Source organism: Cyrtonyx montezumae, unplaced genomic scaffold, assembly GCF_038088225.1.
Source record: "Cyrtonyx montezumae isolate F1298 unplaced genomic scaffold, pur_monq_1.0 scaffold_16, whole genome shotgun sequence".
Taxonomy (NCBI): Eukaryota; Metazoa; Chordata; class Aves; order Galliformes; family Odontophoridae; genus Cyrtonyx; species Cyrtonyx montezumae.
The window spans coordinates 5139838-5162360 of record NW_027071892.1 but is presented as its reverse complement, the minus strand read 5'-3'; the positions used below and the strand labels follow the sequence as shown (position 1 = coordinate 5162360).

Genomic DNA, 22523 nt, shown 5'->3' with positions numbered 1-22523 from the left:
AAGACCTCGGGGAGGAGCATGCCTGCACGAGGGCCAGAGATCTCAGGGCAGCACAGCGTGCTGTGTGGTGTTTCAAAATAAACACAGTTGGATCTTAAAATTACTGCTTGCAAATTATTTCAATGGCATAAAATATTTATATTTAGGTTTCTCTCTGGTTGCTGTTAATGTCACGCTATGATATTTAAGCTAAGTGGTTGTTTTCAGTAAACTGTATTGACTCTTTTTTGTGTATGTATTGTAACCTGGAGTGGAAACTTGTTCCTTGTCGGTTTGATTTCTGTTTTCCTCTGGTTCTGGGTTGAAATACAATAATTCTGTCTTTTAGAAACACCATTTTTCTTTCCTTCAGTATAAGCAATTCCCCATAGGATTCGTGTCTGCTGAGGAGGGCACATATGGAAGGGAAGGAAGCTGAGCACCTCTCCCGGCCGTGCTGGAGACGCTCTCCTGTTGCTCTGTAGGGTTGCTGGTGTCTTTCTCTGATTGGCAGGCATAAAAGTTCTCAAAGCAATTAGAATACATTGGTCACTTACTGCTAATTGTTCATTAAAGTGTCAAGTTTTCATTTGCTCAGGTTACGCCACACCATGAGCCTTTGGAGATGTGCTTTTATGGTGTATGGCAGTGATGCATAGTGCAGAAAATGCTTTGGTTCTTCCTGTGTGTATCCCATTTTGTCAGCTCATGCTGTTCTTCTCGAAAGGAAGTTTGGAAGTGTTTTATTCATGCATGCATACAGTGCAAGCATGTTTTGTTGTTTTGTTCCTGTAAGGTGTCAACTTAAATGCATTAAGAGATTTTCCCCCTTGTTATAGACGTTCTGAAAGAACTTTTCCACAAAATTCTGTCCTTTCTGTGTCTGCAATAATGCTGAAACGTTTGTAGGTTTCTAAGAGATCCCATTGCCTTGGAATGCTTAAATTTGTCTTTTACCTCTGAGAAGTTCTTGGAAGAGGTTTTCAAGTCATACTGCAAGATGTAATAAAACACCTGGCTTCCTCGTAATGGCATTTCTTACGTTTTATTTCTGGCTTTACTCAGTCTTTCCTCCTGTAATAGCAGGTGCAGCAAATGACAATGGTCCCTGCATCTTTACAGTTCGTTTTTTTGGGTTTGCTTTTTATGTCATTTTAGTACTGAAGTGAAAATGCTCTAGAACCTTGTGGATCCATTTTGGTGGGCTTTCATTAGGCAGCTTTGTGGGCGGCAAGGGCAGTGCAGATGGCACAGGACGGGCTTCCCTTGAGTGCTGCTAGTCGTCTCTCACAGTTCAATTCTCAGAAGAAAATTTAAAATTTATGTTCCTGCATATTTATTTAAGACATCCTTATTGTTATTTGACTTTAGAATGAGTATTTTTGAAGCACTGTTCTTGTCAGCCTGCCAGGTTGGTGTGAGTGAGGAGTGCTCACCTAGTGAAGGCAGTGGCCTTGCCTCCATTCTTGCACTTAAACTGAATTCCTTCTACTTATTTTTTTTTTCTGGTGATGCCATTGGCTTTTTGCCACAAAATGATTAATTTTTTCCTTGTTTCTCCATCTGTCCCTCTGGCATTTACATTGCAAGCACTGTGGTGACTTTCTTTTGGAACGTGTTCCTATAGGATGAAGCAGCAATTACTAAAGTCTTGGCTCTTTTTTGTCAGCAAACAGATAGAAGATGATGCCAACATAATAAAGAAAGCCTGTCCTTCCCTCCTCACCAGCGTGCACAGATCCCCTCCGGACCCCTCTCGTAGCACTTCCCTGGCAGCACTCATCAGCCAGTTGGACCTTGCCTTGTGCTGTAGGTTTGTGTTTTGTTCCAGAGGGAGATAAGAGTCCAAAGTGCGGGGCCGTGGCTCGCAGGCACCAGGAGGGATTGACTGGGGGGGCTGAGCTGGGAGCTGGGGCTGTCTGCCTCCCTCAGTGACCGCTGGAAGGCAGGAGGGGACCACGTGCAGCTCTGTCCTCTTCTGCTGCTGACTAACAGTGCTGAGAGTGGCTGCCGTCAGCCTGCATTCCTGGTGTTCCTCCATTGCGTTGCAAAATGTCACTCTTGCATTCCCAGTGCTCTGTGGACTGTGGTTTTATCAGTTGTGAGCACCTGAGGCACCACAGTGCAAAATGATTTAAACGAAGCAAGGTGACACACTTTCTGGTAGCAAAAATGTGTCGGTGGGTGGGAAGGGAGAAGGGGGTCACAGTGCTGGGCTTTGTAACCATCTGTTGAAAGCCCACAGTTTGAGCAGATTCAGTAATTTGATGTTTGAGAACGTGAAGGCTTAGTCCAATGGTAGAGTGTTAAGTGACTGACTAGTGATGCCACAGAAGGACAAGAAAAAAGAGTGTGCAGGTGTGTGACCTGGTAGCAGTAAGGACAGGAGCTCAGGCCATCCCTGCACCTGTAGTGACCAACAGCAGCAGAGCTTGCAGGCAGAAACACTCAGCTGTCCCCTGTGTGAAATTATCCCATGCATGCCAAGCCCAAAGGATGCTTTTTGGTTCTGTGGATCAAAATACAAAGTGCAGGCTTCCAGTTTCACACTGGTTGTTTCTTTAAAAGGAAAAACTAACATCCCTTGTGTGCCTGTGATGTAATGGGGGATTTTGGATTAAATGTGTGATGCTGAGTAGCAGTGGCTGTGGAAGGTTTGTTCATTTTCTCTGAGGCGTTCGTATGCAGCGCACGGCTGTTCAGTCAGTCTTAGGCTCTTGATTATGGCATAACCTTAAAGCTCTAGTTGAAACATTTAGAAAACTGAATCATCCTTTGCAAGTAGCTCTTGAAAGGTGGAAACAGTTATTAGCTGCTTAGCATTTAGTGTAATGTTTCACACGGGGTTCTTTCAGAGGCAAACAGGAGGAAGCACGGGGAGCATCTCTCCTTGCAGTTGCGCGAGGTGCAGGATAAGCAGTGACAGTGCTGTCTTCCTGGAGCTGTTCCTGCCGTTGAACACATGGTTCTCGTGCCCTGCTCGGTGACACCACCCTTAGTTTGTGACTTGGCCTCTTGTCAAACCATATCACATCTAGAATGCCTCTGTTTTCTCTCCTTGATTCTGAGAGGTATGTTCTGTTCACGGACGTAATAATGTCAGTGATTAATCTGAGCTTAAAGTTGATTTTCAGCTTTTGTCTCACAGACTAAATTCAGAAAGATATAAAGATGATGGTGGCTTGCAAAAATGCATCTTTATTTTCCTTCTGCAACTGTTCTGTCAGAGTAAGAGGTACAGGAGCAGAGTGGTAGAAGTGAGGCTCTCCCTTTCGTGTTTTCCCATTGCCAGGGACACACAGATCAGATCTGAGCACGATGTGTCCAGTAGCTGGGCTGAGTGTTCTCATGCTTCTACCGTAGGGGCCCAAGACCTTCCTGATCCCCTGCATGCACCACCAGGCTCCCTGCCCCATCCTTACATAACCTCTGCTGTGCTGGCAGCACTAACAGGGCTTGTTTAGCACCCTGCAGACGCTGCCTGCTGTGCACTGTGAGAAGAGGCAGAACCCTTTGTGCCTTCTCTTCTTGGTGATGCTAATTGGAGCATCCTTGTTCACCTGTCCAGCTGTATATTCATTAAGCTTAGGAAATTAACGTTATCTGTGAGGCCTTGAACAAAAATGGTTCAAATTGACTGGTGAATTCCAAAGTGGTTAGCAAAGCATGGATTTAGGGAAGGGGAGGAGCTGGGACACTGGCTGCCCTGGCACCTGTTTGCCTGGTGCAGTCCTGCAGGCGGTGTCAGTGTGGAGAAGCAGCTTCCCTGCTGCTGGGCTGAGTGAGTGCATGCATCCACCCTGCTGCTGGGAAGAGCAGTCCCCTGAAGCTGTGCTTCGCCAGGCTCTGTTCTGCAGGGTGGAGGATGATGCACTGTGGTGATGCAAGTTTAGGCTTCTGTTCTGCAGCACTGCTCTCCTGGACTTTGGTTCTCCTCTCTGAGGTTGGTTAGTGGAGGTGGCAGCGTGGTTTTGCTTGGCAAGATGTTTTCTTCTTGCGGTACTGTGTTCTATCTAGGCAAGCAGAAGAGAACTTCTGATTCCCTTTCTATCAGCAGGTTCCATATTATAAGGAGCTGAGCATCTAACAGCAAAGTCAAACCTTTCACTGAAGGCTTTATGGCTTTTGTGAATTAATTCCTCTTTACGAGTAGAAGTACATGCTTCTTAGAGCCACATCTGTATAACCTTAAGAGTTTCAGTGGTATTTGGTCACTTACCCTTTTTCTTATTTTTGTTTTGAAGGTGTAGAACTTTGCGTATTGCCTGTTGATATGTCTTTGCTAGATAGTGCATCTTCATACCTTTCTATTCCCAAAATTGGCATTTTAGAATTATTACTTATTGTAATAAGGTAATTAATAAGCTTAAATAATAAGCTAAATAAATTAGGCTATTAGACTGCAATTCGACTACATATTGTAGCCAGGCCTATTAGTCCTGTGAATATCTCTTGAGGCCTTTCAGATTCCTGTCATTTTCATGTATCCTCTGTGAAGAGTTAATGCAGCCCCACAGTTGTCGCTGCAGAAGTGTTCCTATCAAGCCATGAGTATGGGGATGTGGCTGTGCACTTGGCCAGCCTTCTCTTCACCCTGCTGCTGTCACACTGAGACCTCACATTTGTAGCTGGAGAGCTTTGCAGGTTCCCTTTCAGAGCCAGTCCACTCAAACTTTCAAGCCAACCTCATTTCTTTCTTGGACTGTTTTCTAGGTAAAAATCAAGTTGATACTGAATTATATGTTGATGATAACCTTATTTTTAGTTTACTGGATTGTTTTCCACTGAGCCCAAGTTGCTTTGAGTTCTTTCATTTTCTTATCAACCTTTCCGTGTTTTTTCTAACATCCAGCTAGTCTGTATCTGCTTGGGTTTCTTGTTTGTTTCTCACCAGTGGACTGTCATAACCTTCTTCCTTTCTTGTGCAGAAGAGTCAGTGGTTCAGGACTCAATGAAAGTTTGATATGAGTTCAACTTGGCAGCTTTTCTTCAACTAAATCTGGTGAAGGCGACTAGTTAAAGAAATGCATGTAGCCTTAACATTCACCAGGTGACAGAGATGCGTGATATAAGAGCAGGAGTGTTGTCAGAGGTAGGTGCTGCTCCTTAGCACATCTCTGTGCCTGCAAATGAGGGCAGCTTTCTCTCTTGCAGCAAAGCTAACAGCAACTTCTGTTTGTCCTGCCAGAGGTTTTGTTAAGTTTGGAAGCCCTGGTGTGAAAGATGGGATAGGGATAACAAAGGAGAGAGAGCACAGTTTCCCTTAGGAAAAAGGGTAGTGAGGAGCAGAACTTATATATAGTTATGTGGTTTATGACAGTGTGTTGGAGGGGAAATATAAATAGTAATACAATACAAGAAAGAAAAAAGCACCTGGATTTTGACTAGGAAATTGTGCTTTTAACAGTGAATGGCTTTTGCAGCATGTTATATTGGTTGTGTGTCTTGGAAGCTTCTGAGGAGTAAGTGGTAATGAAGTAACTGCCTGGATGAGAGCTGGCAGCAGTGGCAGAGGTGAGGGGACAGTTAATAAAAAACTCGGAGTGGGAGGAAAGGATGGGATTTATTGATGGCCCAGACACTCGGAGTACAAAGGGGGAGTAGCTCCTTGGTGCTGGCAGGAGGAAATACTGTGGTTTGTCAGCAGTAATAAAGAAAGGAGGAAGCAAGTAAGCTTTAAAAATAGAAGTTGCGTAGCATTAAGCTGCAGTCTAGTCCTAGTGTAGCTTGGAGTTAAGTTTCTGAGGACATGTTTCTGTCCCATCAACTCTTGAATGCGTAGGTTTGGTCACAGACATCATCTAGCCCTGGAACTAGAGGGAACTGAACTCAGCTCTGCTCTAAACTAAGAAGCAAAACGAGGAGATGAACCTTCCACACCTGCTGCCCAACGCGCTGCAGTGGTGTCCTGTGTTTTCCAGGTCAGACAAACACAATCTTTGCTTTTCTTCAGCTTGGAAGTCGGTGAATTCCTGGGCTTGTGAGAATTGAGTGGAATGCTGTGATTTGTGATCCATACTCAGCAATAGGCTGCAGCATTTGGAGAGTTTCCATAGTGATGAAGAAGGGGAGCAGAATCTGCCTGTCTTTCTGGGGTAACAGAATTATCCAATTAAATGCGTCTTCCACCATGGAGGAGAGGAGCATTTATCGTATTTCTGAGAAGAATGGGTTTTCAGTAGTGGTAATGTGTTTGAGATTGCCTGTGCTATGCACAGTGCATCTGAGGTGCTTGCAGCCCTGCAGCGTGGCTCTGCTGCCTGGCTTTCCAGGCCTCAATGCTCTGGTTGCCTTAGCTTTTTGGGTGGCTGGTAGCTGTGATGTCCCTGTGAACCAGCTCAGCTGGGGTTGGAGTTGTGTTTGAGAAGCACACGCCCAGAGGTTCACTGCCCCCTCTGCTCCCTCATTTCCCCAGGACAGAGCAGGGAATCCGACCCTTTTGCTGCGAGCTGCTGCTTTCACTTTGCAGAATGAATGAGCAGTGTGATACCCTGGCTGTGTGTGTGCAGTCCTATGGCCGTGTTTGCCCATTGTCTGTGAGATTTCAAGTAACAAACACTGGCTTACATAGAACGTGGAAGGTCACCTGATGTAAATGTCCGGTTTGCTAACTGGGAAATGCCAGCTGATGCCTGGACTTGTTTTCAGTGCCTGTTACAGAGAGGATCTCGCTCTTCCTTTTCCTGAGCTGAGCCGAGCTGCTGCCCGGCTGCTTGCTGGGGAGGCTGCAGCTGAAGCATACACCCTGCTCCTCCCCCAGTGGCTCTGAAGCTCTGGGAGCTGATGCTTTTTGGCAGCTGCTTGTGCTAGAGCTCCTCATTCATCGTGGCCTCAGCTGAAAAGTGGTTACAGACAGGTAGGAGTTCACTAGGGTTGTTGCTGAGTTGTGCACGTCTGGGCTCAGGGAATTGTAGTCCTGTTCAATAAGCTCAGCTCCTCCCAGGTGAAATGGGGTTGAAAAGTATCACAGCTGGTGAGCCTGGGAACATCTGTGGCTTCTAATGAGCTTGTGCGTGGTCTCCTGGTTTTTGCTTCACAGATTGCCACATAAGAGTTCCTACTTCCTGCAGTCTCTTTTTTTTTTTCTTTTTTAATTCAAGTCTTGTGGCAGTAGTATGCAGAAGTGAAGCTAAGGTGAAAGGGCATATCTGATGGTTTACAGTGTTACCAAATAGATATATTTGTTGTGGTATCTTTAAGTTGTAGTTTGCTGTAACTGTAGCCATGGGTTCCCTTCCTTGTGCAGGGTGTCTGTTCCCAGCTCAGGCTGAATGAGCAGCTGGGCACATGTTAGAATTGTCGTCAGGCATCTGTGCCTCAGTGATCACTGTCCTTGTATTAAGCACTCAGTTTAGGTGACTTGAAGGGCTGCTTTGTTGCTGTTTTGCTTACTTCTCATATAATTCATAACAAAATCCATTGAAAAGGAAACATTAAAAAATGATAAAGCAAGGATGGTGGTACCTGCTAGGATTGCAAAGCCTGGTGGCTTCAGGATAGTCACCGTGGTTTCAAATTTTAGCAAACTTAAGATGGAATAGTGTGTACTCATCCAGAGGAACCTGGTAGTCTGTCAGGGTACGAGTGAACAGTTCTGAGTATTACAGTCCTTCCTTGTACCTTGTCTGAAGTAGTGGGCTAAGACAAGTGGGTAAGTTTATTAAATGCTTTGCTACTAACTCTGCCTGAGTTGGAGTGGCTAAATATAAAAAGTGAAAACGACTTTGGATATGGAGTGGTGTGTTAGCAGCACTGATTTAACGTTCAGGTTATACTTCAGACTGTTTGTACTTTGTCTCATTTGCAAGTCCAGAAAAGAAAACTATTTCTATAGAAAGCAGGCAGTATTGTGCAGGCTTTTGTTATAGGTACCCAAGTCAGAATGTTGGGTGGGTATTTTTTTCCAGGAACACTTTTTTTAGGCATGCTTTCTGTGCAGCGTTTGTATGACTTTTTTTTTCTTCTTTTTTGTGTATGTTAGGCTTCATAGTGCCTTCAGTGTAAGAGCTGAGCTAGAATTGCAGTCTTTCCTGTGTGCGAATGCAGCAGCAGGTGCTGTGCATGACGGTGCCAGGCCTTGGGCCTGGGCCAAAGTGCAGTGCTGAGCTGTGTGTTGGACTCTGCCCACACTGCCAGAGCTGTGGGGTGCTGTGGGGCCGGCCTGCCTCCTGCCCCAGCAGCCGCCCTGGGGAAGTGGGAGTGGAAGCAGAAGCGCAGCGTGTGGTGCACGGGAGGGCTGCAGAGGTCAAAGGGAGGGAGAAAGGGGATTTAGCCTTTCAAGCAAAGGCTCGCTCAGTGCTTGGTTCATATTCAGGGCTCTCTGACAGGTGACAGGGTAATCTAGGGCTTTTCCCGGTGTAGGGGCAAAGAGCACAAACACGCCTGTCTGCTTCACTTTCTATGCTGGCATTCCTTTGAGGGGTGGGGAATTCAGTTTTAGTCATTCCTGTCAGTGTCTTTGGGACCTTTTGTCCGGTGTAATAGTAACTGGCTCAGCTGATAGAGTTGTCACTGCTTCGGGAGGCCGCTGCTCAGACAAAATGGCTCCTTGGATGGACGCTGTTCTCCTTACAGGTTCAGTATGAGCTGTATTTCTGCTTGCTGTTCTTCAGGCTCTGGGGGCTGTAGGTTGGGAAGAGTACCAGCCATAGGTTGCCTTTTGTTGAGACATTTTCCCTCAACCACTCAAACATGCAGATGAGCGTTTGCTTGATACCTCTGTGCACAAAGTCATGCTTTGTGCACCAGATGCAACAAAGTGCGTCTGAGGTTTGTGTGGTTTTCGAGAGTTTTTACAGCTTTGGAAAAAGTAGGTTTGTTCTTTCTTAGCAGATTAGGAAAAGTAATCTTACTTTCTCCTTTGTAATTGCATGGTGTTTTAGTTGGTTAAATTGCAAATCTTCAGATGCGCACAGGGAAACGGCATAAAGCCAAATGTTTGATTATTTTTTTAATTGTTGTTGTTTGATTAAAGTTGTGAAGTTGAGAACCCGATTTTGAACAACTTAAACCAGAAGTTGGACTTTGTGAATACAAAAATGTGTATTTGACGTGGTTGTTCTTCTAATATCCCATCAGAATCTATAACGTCATAATAATTTCATTCTTTTGCAGATGGGAATGGCAGGTAACACTAGCCCCTTCGGGCAACCTTTCAGTCAAACTGGAGGGCAGCAGATAGGAGCAACGGGAGTGAATCCTCAGTTACCAAACAAGCCGGGCATGGCCAACAGTTTGTCTGCCTTCCCTGCTGACATCAAGAGTACTCCAGTCACCAGTGTGCCCAATATGGTGAGTTGTACCTTAGCACTTCCCACAGTGGCAGTGTCTTGTTTGTACACCCTGAAGTCTGTGGTGTAATGGCTTCAGCTGCATTGCTGGACGTGGTCACTTAAACGCTACTTGTCCCCACGGTTCTTCACTACTGCTCTGTGGAGCATGTGGAAAGTTAGTCTGTTTCTGTACAGTATTTCAACCTCCACAGCAAGCACTGTGTTTTGTTATGAGATTACATTACATCCTTTCATTTTGTCTGGTGTATTTATTTCCAAACTGGATGAAAATGTTTTCTCTGCAGGTATTGCTTGTCAGTTTAAATTCTCAGTCAATTAAAATGTGCGTTGGTTACACCATCAACTTCCCTGAAAGCTCAGTAGTAGCTTTCGTATCCTTTCAATCTGATATAGTAAGCACACCACATGCCTTTCAATTCATGCTGTGTGTGTCTTGCAGCTCCCAAGCATATGAGGATAGTTATTAGGATGTCTTGCCCGAATTTGTAGTATCCTGTTTACTAGAGTTTTCTTTATAAAACAAAATTAAATATTCCCATTTGTCTCAGTATGTGTGTATTAATCACACTGCTTGTGTCGTTTCTATGGAAACCCCAGCTTGTTGCATTTTATATTCTTATACATGGTAGCAGTTACTATAGAAACTTGTGAAACCTTCCATAAGATGCAAATTGCTTATTTTTTAATTTAACTCAAAAAGCAGCTATTTTTTGGCACAAGCCATGGTTGTTCTTCCACCACTGAATTTGCTACATGCCTGTAGCTAGTAAGGTGACTGATGAGAAGGAATGCCATGCAGTAATCTTCTTTTCTCCAGGATTTTAGGGGAGCAACTCCTAATTCTCCTTCAGTCGCACTGTAACATCTTTGTCTAATTTGTCATCTGTAATTTACTGCTTCTGATACGGAAAGGAGTTGCCAACTAGGATTGAGACTTGTCAAACTACAGAGGGAAACGAAGGAAACTCTTTTAGTATTTTCAATTGCAGTTTCTTTAAAATCAAAAATGGGAGTTTTCCATGAGGACACTCACAGTCATCTTTCCTTGCATCTCAGGTGTCAGAAAGCTTTGTATGTCTGCTGTCTCTTTCCTCCTCCATCCAGTACAGAGAGCAGGAGCAGTTCTGGCTGAGTGGTCCCAGCCCCACCGATGGGGGGGTGGAGGGTGGACTCAGAGCTCGTTCCTGACAGGGGTGGAGCTTTCAGCTTAAAACACCAGAAGTTTCCGTCTGAATGTTTTACTGTAAAGCCAAGAATTCAGAACAAATAAATGCCAGACACGTTAAAATTTAACCTTTCCTTGGCAGCAGTGTAATTGTTTGGTAATAGTGTGTACATGGCCATATGCTGTTCCTTGCACAGGGCTGTTGCGTTATTCAGCGTACAGTAGGAACGGTGCCCCCTGGAAGAGCATGCAGTCAGTGTTCCCTTCGGCTTTTGCTGCTGTTTGCTGTGTGCAACGACATTTCATGCAGCCAGTGTGTCCTGTGGCAGTCGTTGAACTCAATGAGTTCATTTTCCCAGTGCCTCTGTGAGGGAAAGATGTGCTTCCCATGCAGGGCAGAGGCAGCCCCCTGGAGCAGGGTGAAGCCTTGTAGCCTCAGCACCCCACCTTCTTGCTGCAGTCCCTTTGCTATGTCACCTCTGTTAAAAGGACCTCTAGCTTTTTTTTTTTGAATTGGTGGGAACCATGTTATCTTGCCAACCAGCTGCTGCCCTTATCTTAAAGGGCCCCCAATATCCTGTGTGAGAGACAATCCCAAGTGAATGAAACCATTGGTTACACATGTCATGTGTGAGGTAAGAAACCAGATTCCAGCAGATGTGAAATACTTGGATTGCTACGAGGAGCGTGTGAATCAGAAGAGTAAGGGACGGTGAGGCTTTACTCTGTGACCTTACTCTGAGCCCTGAGAAGCACGTTTGGTTTAGTCTCTATAATTAGGAAAGAAGTAACAAACCTTACGGTATTAAAATGATTAAGAGGTCAGCTTTAAGGTATTAATGTGCAGTGCCAGCAGGGTGGATTGGGTTCTCTTGCTTGTTTTTTGTTTTCTTAGCTGTGTGGGGCCAAACAGTGTAGCAGTGGATCCTGGTTCTGTGTCAGTTTTTCTTTTGGGCTGATTGCCTGGACTATTTTTAGTGAATTGATGTCCCATTTAAACATTTTCTATGATTTTACTAGGCAAGGGACAAAAAAAATCAGTGTATAGAATAGCTCCTGAGGTTCCAGAGCTCCCAACTTGCAGTTTCATTGTGCGTTTCTAACTTTTAGAAACGTGTTGGAGTGGGCAGCCGTAGTTACTGCTCTGTGCAGCTGCTGCAGGAACACTCAGACTCCTTACAGGATGTGCAGCTTGAAGGCTTGAGCAAATGGCTCATTTCCAAAAAAAACCCAACAAATGGAGATTGTGTAACTAACTTCTTCGATACCAAGTTGGCCATACTTAGCCTTGATCGTCTCACTGCAGCCTTCTGGGTGGAGGAAGTGAGCCATTCCTGCACTTGGTACAGCCTCCTGCTTGCAGGGTTCGTGGGCTCTGGGGCACGCAGTCAGCAAGAGGAGCCCTGCTGGCTTTCCCATTGAATTGGCTGCAGTTTTGCAGTGTGTGCAGCACTGTGTATCCCAGGGATGGGGATAGGTGGTTTCCTTGTGGCCGTCAACAGTGCATCTGGTATTTTGGGATGGGTTAGGAGGCAGCAGGTGAAGTTTGGCTACCACCAGCATGGTTTCACAGTTACCCTTCTGACCAGCAGATGGAGTTGAGAGAATATTACTTTTTAAAAGCTAACAAAATTATTTATTCTCAGTTCTCTCTGCTTGTAATTGGAGCAGCTTGTCTTATATTGCTCTTTTTTTCCTAATCTCTTGCTAAGCTGCATGCCTTTCAATGTTGGGTTGAGTTTTCCCTTGTCTCTGTTTATTTCTGTGTCCTTTGGATTTCTTTGTTGATGATTTTGATCAGAAGAGAGGAAAACAAGGTTCTTTAGCTAAGATGGGAATAAGATGTCTTGCTGTGTGCCTGTTAAGTAAGAGAAGAAAGTTTTTAAACCGCAAAGCCAGGTTTAATTAACACAAGTAGAGCTGTGGGGCATCCTAGTTCTTGTACCGTCTGTAGGTACAGTGCCTGGCTGACAAAGAGAGCTGGAGAAGAGGAGAAGCATGGTGGGGAATATCCAGTTCCACCCCTGCCCTTTTCCACCAGCTGAGGTGATAGGCACTTTGAACATGGCTTTCCTTCACTTACCCACTCCCCTTTCATCTGCCGTCCGTAGACTTGCTACCTGGGGGTTGTAATATTAGTCATTCCTCAGTTCATTTTATCACCCTCTTAAAATCTTGTTACCTGTCTGTAAGAGCTGGACTTTGTATGCAGACTGATAAATCACTTTTTGTTTTTTCTCCTTTTTTTGTTGCTTTGAAACTTATTTCACATGTTCTTCTTGCCACTTGTTCTTTGAGTCAAAGAGCTTCCAGAGACAAGGAGATAAAACCCCAAAAGTGAATCCATAAGACAGACATTGATTCCCAGCTCGCTCAGCTGCATAAGAGTGAGGCATTTGCTGCCTTTGGAAGAAAACTCTTTGAGGGGTTAAAAGCCACTGAGGGCAGTCTGAAGGGTTCCTTCTGTGGCACGACCATAAGAGCATTCTCATTTCCGTGGTTGTTACGAGGTCTTATATGGCTCATTCCCCAGTACCAGCTTCAGAGATGGAAGTTAGATAGTGGGTGAAAGCTGAAAGACTGAAATCTTGCTCTTCACTTTTGATGTGAAAGCCCTCCCTTCTCCTATAAAACCAGAGTTTTCCCTCCTGCTTAAGCTGTTAAAATAGAGAAATGAGTATTGGACTTCAAGCACACTGATCATGTCAGGCCTGTGCATCATGTCGCCTTTGGGTGCGGGAGCTGAGAAGTGTCACCCTGCCTCTCTTCACTTGCAAACTGCATTGCAGGCTCTCAGGTTTGGCCTGTTGACAGGCTGACATACCACCAAAGCTGATCTCCCGCCAAAGAAGACAGCTACTTTCTGAGGCTGTGTTTGGTTCAGGACTTCTTTCAGGTATGCTGTGCTTGCGGCTCTGACACGAGCAGAGGTGGAGTGCAGCCTTGCTGCAGGCACCACAAGGCTTGGTGTTTAGAGGCTTAATTGATAGAATGCACATGTGGATGACGTGCAACAACTCTCTTGTGACTGATAAGTAACCACCTTTTCTTAGCCCTGGATGGCAACAGACTGAGATGTTCCTGAATATGAAGTGCTAACCGACATACTGACGCAGCCTGTTTTCTTGTTAGGGCAATGAAAGTTCTGCACAGCAAAACATCTCTATCCAAATGAGCATCTTCTGTGGCAGCAGCTCCTTCATCATCTCAGTCTGGTCTCACTTGGATCACAAACCTATCCTAAAGAACTAACAAACATTCTTTTTAATGCAGTTTAGTCTAATGCAGTGATGGCAGAAGGCAATTTTCTGTTAACATCAGGGAGTAGGGAAGAGCACGTGGATAAGAAGAATTTATGGAAGTCTATTTTAAAAATGTAACGCTGTATAGAAGTGTGACTGACAGACAGTGACTTATGTATGAAGCTGTTTACCTGTTGAGAGACTGCCAATGCTACTGAAATTGGTGCTGGCTTTTCTCAGAAAAGTAGTTGGTGGTGCTTGATCTCAGGAGATGGTGAATGCTTTTGAATATAAGCACATCAAAACTCAGAGGGTTACTGGTCATCTTGGTAAAGCTGCCAGGGCACTTTGCATCCTCTGCATCCATGAGCGTGAGGTACTTGCGCATCTGCACTACCAAGAAGCACAAGGTGTTCGTGCTCTTTAGAGCAGTCCTGAGGAATGGATATAGAGCTTCCATAATTTAAAATGATATTAATCGTTGCACACTATAGAGATGTTGTATTACTGTGTTCCTAGAAATCTGGTTAACGAAGCTTTCACCTGTCAGAGGCTGTTGGCCAGCTCTCAGTTACTGGTGTGTTTGATTTGTGGTGGAGATCAGCAAGGTGGCAAGAGAAACAGAACTATCTCCTGCTCACACATTTGACCGTTGAAGGGCTGCAGGAGCAGTGGTGCCTGAATTTCCTGCTTTGCTGAGAAAGGTGCTCATTACTGGGGTGCACTTGTGTGAAGGCTCCTGCTGGTTGTGCAGGGTTTCTGTCCCTTTGGGTGACTTCATGGCACCGGCACATCTCCCATGTTGCACTGCAGACTGTTCTTGAAAGTCAGAAGGGAAGAGACCAACTTCCTGAAACAGCTGTGCCTTGGAAGTGAGATGGGAAAGAGATCATTGTATTTGTAGGACTTAGCAGGGTTGAAGCAGTGACTGACGTAAACCTGTTGAGCTTTGGCAGAACTCGGAGTACTGTGGTTGTTCCTATCTGCAGGCATTCTCAGCTTGATCAAAATTGCTTGTTCTTCTCTGCTCAGAAAACCCCTTTGGGTCTGGGCATTGTATCAGTGCTCAGAAAGCACTGATTGTGCCTGTTCACTGGTAGAGCAGTAACAGAAGTAGGTTTTGACTGGGGAAACAATTCTTTGGCTGGGATGAAAGCATCACTTCCAACAAGATTTTCTTTGGCACACACTTGTATTTTTCTGCAGATTGGCTGAACTAATTATTTCCTATTTGTGACCTACAGATTGTTTCAGAAAAACCTGTCTGCTCACATGCGTTTGTTCATAGCAGAAATTGAAGGCTTAAAAATCATATCTGCGTGCCCTGGGAGCATAAGTAGATAGCTTTGCCTCAGCCTCTTTTCTCTTACTGTATTTTCCAGTGACTCCTACCAGAAAATTGTTTCTCAAAGGTCAGAAGTAGGTAGGCTGCTAATGGTGTATCCTGTCACATAAGGTTGATTACCCTTAAATGTAGGAAGCAGGCTTTGGTCAATAGCTCTGTGGACAGCACTGAAGCATTTCACCTGCTGCGTCCCCAGTGTAATCCTGTTGTGACTTTGTACTTGTGTGTTTTAAATGGCAGCTTTTCTTAGGTAGCTTGGGAATTTAAGTTTTTTGCTGGTAACCTGAATTTACAGTGTTATTCTGGTAACAGCACATAATCAAAGTGATCCTTGGTATAGTTTAATCTTTGTCCATGAGATTAATTCAGGCTCTGAATCATATGGGTTTAAGTGCTTTTGCTGTGTCTGCTGCTTGTAGTGAAGCTGTCATTGGTGAGTGGATTCATCTCTGGGATAAGAACATCCTCAAGATAGGGTTTCTACATCTGTTGTCCCTTCAGAAGTCTAAGAAGGTAGTTAATTAAAAAGCGTCAAAGTCTGTGCTGAGGAAATGATGTGATAAGGAAGTGTTGCAGTCATTAGGAGCCATGTCTTGGACTTGACGTCTGAATGTGTCTGCCAGCTCCATCAGGCAGGACTTGGGCATGGCTGCACAAATGTGTCTGTGAGGAATGGATGCTGGACATAGAAAGCAGCAGTTTCTAAGAGCTGACACAACCTAGCATTGCTCTGTAGTAAACTCTATATCACTTCAGTGGACGTACTGGAGTCCTGATTTAGTTGACCCTTTCTGGAAGAAAACTACATGTGTGCTACCTTGAACTTTTTTGCTACCTAAGGAACGTCACTATTCATTTGTGAGGAGCAGAAGTGCTAATTTAGACCTGGAAAATCAGCTTTTTTGTTATTGTACTATATTGAGACAGTCATGTAAATTTCATGGTCTTCTTCTATTGACCTACTCTTTATCCCATTTAGAGCAAACTGGGATTGAAGCGTCTTATATACGGTATTATGTGTGTAGCACCTGCAGTACTAAAACATAATGGTGACAGTGGAGCTTGTACCTGTTGCAGTTATGATCTGTCAAATAAACTGAAGATTCTGGTTGTCATTTTAATTAAAAATACTGAATGCAAATTTTTTAACGGAAGAATTTCTCAATATGCTTTTAATGCTCTGAAATGAGAATACAACGTGTTTGAGAATGCTGCGGAGTGGTGTGATACTCCGTGGAACCTGTAATGTAAGGACGGTCTTATGATGCCCAAATTACTATACAAGATGAAGATCAGAATTCAGACTTGGAGACTTGAATGCTAAACTATATGTTTTTTTCTTAGTCCCAGATGCAAACTCAAGTACAGCAAGTGGGCATAGTACCAACGCAGGCCATGGCAACTGGACCAACAGCAGACCCGGAGAAGCGCAAACTGATCCAGCAGCAGTTGGTTTTGCTGCTTCATGCCCACAAATGTCAGAGGCGTGAGCAGGCAAACGGAGAGGTGCGAGCCTGTGCTCTCCCACACTGCCGGACCATGAAAAATGTCCTCAATCACATGACGCACTGCCAGGCTGGGAAGGCCTGCCAAGGTGAGAGCACACTCCTGGAGCTGCTCGTGAACGTGCCACGTGCTGTTTCATGGGTAGCTGTCAGCAGTGTTTCTCTTTTCTCAAGAAGACTCCTGTACTCAGCACAGATGAGTGTAGTAACTACTTAGAGTCTCCCTTTTTCATTACCATTAACCTGGTTTCCATTCCTGATCTCTGCATTTTTCTGTTTAGGAAACATAATGCAGTATTTGCCTTTCAGAGTAGGATATCACCAACAGTAGCCTTAAGAACCTTTCATCTTCTTTTTGTAATGTGTTTGTTCATAACTCAGTCATGGAGAATGTCTTAAGCTCATTTGCTTCCTACACTTAACTGTGACATTGTCGTAAGTCCCAAAAACGTTTAGTTGCATTTAGCTGTCTTTAGTCATCCATAAAATACTGCTTGTAGAGGAGAGAGTAGAATGGCACTGAAAAATGTAGAGTTTATTCATACCAGTTAACTAGGAAGTGCCCTTAATCTTACTGCTTTCCCTTGTTGCAGTTGCTCATTGTGCTTCTTCGAGACAAATCATCTCCCACTGGAAGAATTGTACTCGGCACGACTGTCCTGTGTGCCTTCCCTTGAAAAACGCCAGTGACAAGAGAAACCAGCAGCGTAAGTAGCTGTTTTCTGCTGCTGCAATGATGTTATACTGTTGAAATGAAGTTGATCGTGTGTTCAGTGTAAGAATAAGTTATTTTTTTTTTAAGATTCCAGAAGTCTTACTAGCATTTTTATTTAACAGTAATTAAAAATGTTTGTAGAACTGTATTCTTGCACAGAAAAATATATGGTCTGGGCTTCTTAATAAGTTTATATAATGCTGGTGTTCACTAGCTGAATGTCTGCAAACCATCGTGGTTTTGCCCATGCCTATTTTTCATTATAGCTTAGCTGTAACTGATGTTTAGGGATGGTTGGTTTCTAGGGCGTTTCTTCCTCTTGCTCTGAAACAGAAAATACTGAGCTTAGGTTAGGTTCTTTTCAAACTGGGCTGCAGAGATGCAGAAGTTTTAGAACTCAAAGTAATGTTATGCCTAAGTGCATTTAAACAAGGATTAAGAAGTGGGAAATAGCTGAAGGACTTGTAAGCTTGTAAGTTAGAGTTGTATCAGAAGTGCTTTGCTAATTTCCATTTAGGCTGAGACTGCAGTGAGGAAAGGTAATAAACCTTGGAGGATAGAGAAGAGCTGTTAGTGTAGGTGAGATTAAGGCAAAGGGAAAAAAAGCTGTTAAGTCTGTCCATGTTAACCAGTAAGGATGCTGTCATTATAATTTCAGGAGAGTTTTTTTTCCCTCCAAAAATATTAATTAAAAAAATTAAGTCATAGAACTACTTTGGAGGAGGTAAGGATTTTGTTTTTGTTTGACCAGATACCTCCTTCACAAACAAAATATTTCTTGTGTGTGATAACTAATTTGTTGCACTTGATTAGTTATGTTTGGTCTCTGAAAAATGTGCTGATAGCTTTGCTTTCTAGCATGGCACAGTCTGTGCATAACCTATTCATGCAACACAGTTATTACCAAACACAATAGAAGTGTTTATTTTGTTTTGGTTGTTTTTTGTTGTTGTTCATTTGTTTTTGTTTTTAATACTAGCTTCAGTAAAAACTAGTATGGGCAGTATTTACTTTTGCATCATTCGTACAACCTAGCTAACTTTACCAAAAAACAGTCCAGTAACTTCATTGTGAGATGGAATAGAGTGTCTTTTTTCAACTGCAGTAGAATTACAGTGGGTAAATAAATACAGCCTTTTGTGTTCCTGTTACATGCAGGAGAAAATAAATGCAAAAATCTCCCTCTCTGTTCAAGTAATTGATAGTCCAACAGCAGTAGCTATGAAATTGTACTGTTCAGTGTGCAAGTCTTGTGAGCCTGAATTAGGTCTTGAGTCATACATGTGAGACCTCATGGATTGTTTGAAGATTGAAGATGAATGCTAAAACTACTTGTTTAGGTGTATTGTAAAGTATAACACGTTTTAGACATCCAGGAAAGTTCGATTTACATTAATAGGTGCATTTGAAAACGCTGTGCTTGATCAGATGAAGATGAATCTAAGCTATGTTAGCGTAAGAACTGAAGAGAATGTATGTTCTCTTAGGAGCAAATAATTACAGCTTCTGCTAATTGAGAGAGGAGAGAGGGATCTCTGTGTGGCAGAATAAGTTGGGAATGTTACGCTTGCTGCTGACGAAATCCTGATTTTCAGTTTGTTAGAAAGGAGCTCTTTCTTTAGAGGTGTCTCACTCCAGATTCTTTCCAGGGATGTTTGTGCTGTTATGAGCAGGAATGTGGCTTGCTAACAGGACACATAAGGACAAGTGCAAAGGACAGGTCTGAAATGTTTTTCCTGTTCCGAATGAATCTTTTCATGTGTACCATGGTTAGGGTAGGGCCTCGGGAGAAGCTGCCAAAAAGCTATGTTATTTTGCATATGTGAATTTAAGGTTTTCTTTGGAACAGGTTAAGGGACTGTGTTTGCAAGTAATAACTTGAAATTTGGTACAGCTGCCTGAGGTTTTGAGGATTGTTTTTGATAAGAAGTACTTCTTTATTACTGAAGCATTAATGAGGCATTGCTGAACATGGAAAAAAATATAAATAAAGATGGAAAAAGCTTAATTAAGAGATTAAATCTGAGACAACTAATCTTCATCTGAAAAATATGCCATTTTAGAGCACACAGGGCCAAAAATTCAGATGATACGGACTGTGAAATGAGGAGTGAGAATGGGATGGGGGAAAAGAAATTCAGTACTAGCAGGCTGAGGAAGGAGGTTGTAGGGAATGGGCTGTGAAAAATCAAGCTGTGGATGTCAAATATCCAGGTACTGACCTGTGGTGGAGAAGGAAGTTATTTGGGTGCAGGGAAATACGTGCTCAGAGACAGTGAGCAGCAGCTTGTTCACTGGAGCCTGTTTCCTGTGGAAGCTGGAAATTAAATCCAGTTTGGTCAAGTCCTAGTGTAAGTAACTAAGTTCTGCAAACAGAATACCCTTTTCAACCCTCTCCAAACCCCTTGATGTGCTGGAAATCACACACAGTGGTGACCAACCAGCTAGCAGTTATTCCATGCAGTTCTGTCAGTTGACTGATGGCAATGTAACGTGAAGGCTTTTAGTTTATTGCTCAACTGAGAAGAAAAAGAAAAAAAGACCACGTTTAAATGGCACTGTTGATAAAATGTGATGCTGACAGTTCTTTAAGTTGTTTGTGTAGTCTTTATTCACCCATGATTTGATCCGTGATACAACGTTCAGTCCACTGATCATGTATATTTACCTTTTGTGCACTTGCCTCATTTTGGGTGCAGGACAGCCTGGTGCAGAGGTTCCCAGCAGAATTTTTGCTCCAACCTCTTAGAAGGGATGTAATGGTGAGGGTGAGGAGCTGCAGGACAGAGCATTTCAGCACTGCTGAATGAGTTTTAATTCCAAAGTATGGAAACAAAGCAAACATTTTAGAACAGACTTACCACAAATGTATTAATCTTTTCCCTTTGGTGAGACGGTCAGGTTAGAGAAGTCCTGGCCATTTGCAGTTAGAATGGCATTTTGATTCTGAATTTAAAATTAATGAGTTGAGGGGGGCTGCCTCTAGAAAACACGTACAGTTAGACTGTCAGTATCATAGCACACTGATGTTGGAATTCTGTAGGTAAGGGAGCTTGGTCATTTAGATTGAATCCTAATGCGTATGGCCAAGAAGTCTGTATAACTGCCGCTTCACTTCTGCTTGTATGCACCTTCACTCCTGAGATCCATGAGGACTTGTGAGTTTGTGACAGAAGCTTGGTTGTCTTTAAAGCATTTGAACAAGAATGGAGTTGTCTTGAACTTAGCAATGTTTGAAACAGCAGTTAATGAAAAATCACAGTAGACATTGCTCCGTGTAGCAAGTAAGCTGATTTGATAACTCCTGCTTGTTTCAGTCTTTGTGTTTATTTTGATTGGCTTGATTTCCTCTGGTATTGGACACAGAGGACTTAATTTGCACTTGATCTGTCCAGTGTGGAATTTAATACTGTCTTCCTCCATCTTGTTGGAGAGATTGAGATGATGTCATGCATTCATATATATATAAAAGCAGTGAAAATAAACAAAGAGGACATCTTGAAAGTCGGATTACTTCTATTGTGAAAATACGTAATGCATTTTGCTATTGAGCTATGAAACACAGAAGTGCTGACCCCAGGCAGTCAGGGCCCACATCTCAGCCTGGTAAGCATACCTCTAGCTGTAAGAATGCAGGCTGTCCTGTAAAGAAGCCTTTCCAGTTTGAAGCACTGAAGCAGTGTTTGGCTGTTTACCAAATCTGGGGAGTTCTGCATGCTTCAGTAGGTACGTGCACGCGCGTGGAACTTCTTGGAAATCATTAGTGTTGTGAATTGCCTGCGTGCTGCCTATACTCATCTCCCACCACTTGGATTCTGTCAGGTTGCCAGGACTTCCTTCTGTAGGAAGGGGTATCGGTTTTCTAAGAATACTTGTTGTTTTGTTTTTTAATCCCATGGAAGAGCACAAGGAATGGGGAGGTGCTTGGCTGACCTCAGAGCAGTGACTAGATGCCTTCTTGCTGTTCACAAACTTCAGCTTCACCTGTGCTCGTTGTGCTGCATCCATGGAGATGTGGCTTTGATTTACAACCAACACTGAAAGCACGTGGGCTTTTGTCATGGCTTCTTCAAGAAATACCATCCTTTCTTCTGCTTTTCTTTACAAGCTCGTTCATTAGGTCCTGAAACAGTCCTTTGTGGTCACAGCAGCCTCCAAGGCTTCTGGAATCCCAAAGGGCCACAAGTTTTGTGTGGTTTAACCTGTTCAGGACATTTTCTTGGCTGTTTCCAAGCCTATTTCTTGGCTGATGCTAGAGCAAAGGCATCTTTCTCATAGATTGCATGAGCCCAGAGAGCGTGTGCACATCCTGCAAGATTAAGCGGTCTTGTGCATTTTGAGGATTTCAGAAATAGAGAAATCCTGGTGAGGAGGAGTCTTTTTCCTCCCAGAATGTCTTTTAGAATTGTTGAACTGTGCTCCTTGTTCAGGAACATTCATCTGAAGAACTGGAGTATCCCCTCTGCCGTCACTGAGTGTCTGTGGGACTGGTGGCAGAGAGTGGGATCAGTGGCTCTGTCCGTAGCTGTTAGAAAATGAGGTAGAATTGAATTCCCATCTGGAGAGGGTAAACTCTGTTTCTGTGATACGCGTGGCAGTTTTGGTTTTGTTATATTTTTTCCTTTCCTCTCTCTTGGGCAGAATATGAAAATGCGTGCATCATTTTCAGTGATATCCGTTTCCGTAGTGGTAAGGATTTAAGAAAGCCTAGGATGCACTTAGTGTCTCAGAAGGCCTGTTTTCCTGATTTACTTATTTTTTTCTCTAACCACATGCCTCTCCATGCTTCAGTAAAACTGCTGTTGTTGCTGTATTAAAAGCTATCGTTGCAATATTTGGATCACAAATCCTTAGCGTGTATTACGTCCTTAATTACTTGAGGGGGAAAATGTGGGTATGTTTTCCTTTATGAGAACCCCACTTACCACTGTGCAGTGTCTCCAGAGTGACGGGTACTCCATGTGTCATTCACAGAGAAGCACAGTACTGCTTGGAATGGCAGCTGAAGTGGGGCTGGAATACAGATTTTTGTTCAGTTCTCATTTAGTATAAAACTACTTTTCCCTGTACTTTCAATTTCCTGTCTCAGGTGGAAATGGCTCTTCCATACATCTTTGTGGTGAAAGTGGTCAGTTGGTTGTGGTGGTCATGTAGGTTACTGAGTACCTAAATGCCATGATGGAATTGCTTACCAAAACCTGCAGCAGGCTTTGACTCTCCACATTGTTTTAGATTCTATCTGCAACTTACCAGGGCTTTCAAGCTCTCTCAGAAACTTT

The 22523-nt window shown here is 43.5% G+C and overlaps 1 protein-coding gene across 5 annotated transcripts in view; it reads left to right on the top strand.

Moving 5' to 3' along the window:
* Positions 1–22523, top strand: part of CREBBP (CREB binding protein) — a 73560-nt gene that overhangs the window by 14698 nt on the left and 36339 nt on the right. For all 5 annotated transcript variants that reach the window (XM_065732446.1, XM_065732448.1, XM_065732447.1 and 2 more), the window contains 3 exons: positions 9094–9270; positions 16369–16618; positions 17123–17236. In XM_065732446.1, the coding sequence (XP_065588518.1) occupies positions 9094–9270; positions 16369–16618; positions 17123–17236 (541 nt within the window). The remainder of the gene's footprint in view (positions 1–9093; positions 9271–16368; positions 16619–17122; positions 17237–22523) is intronic.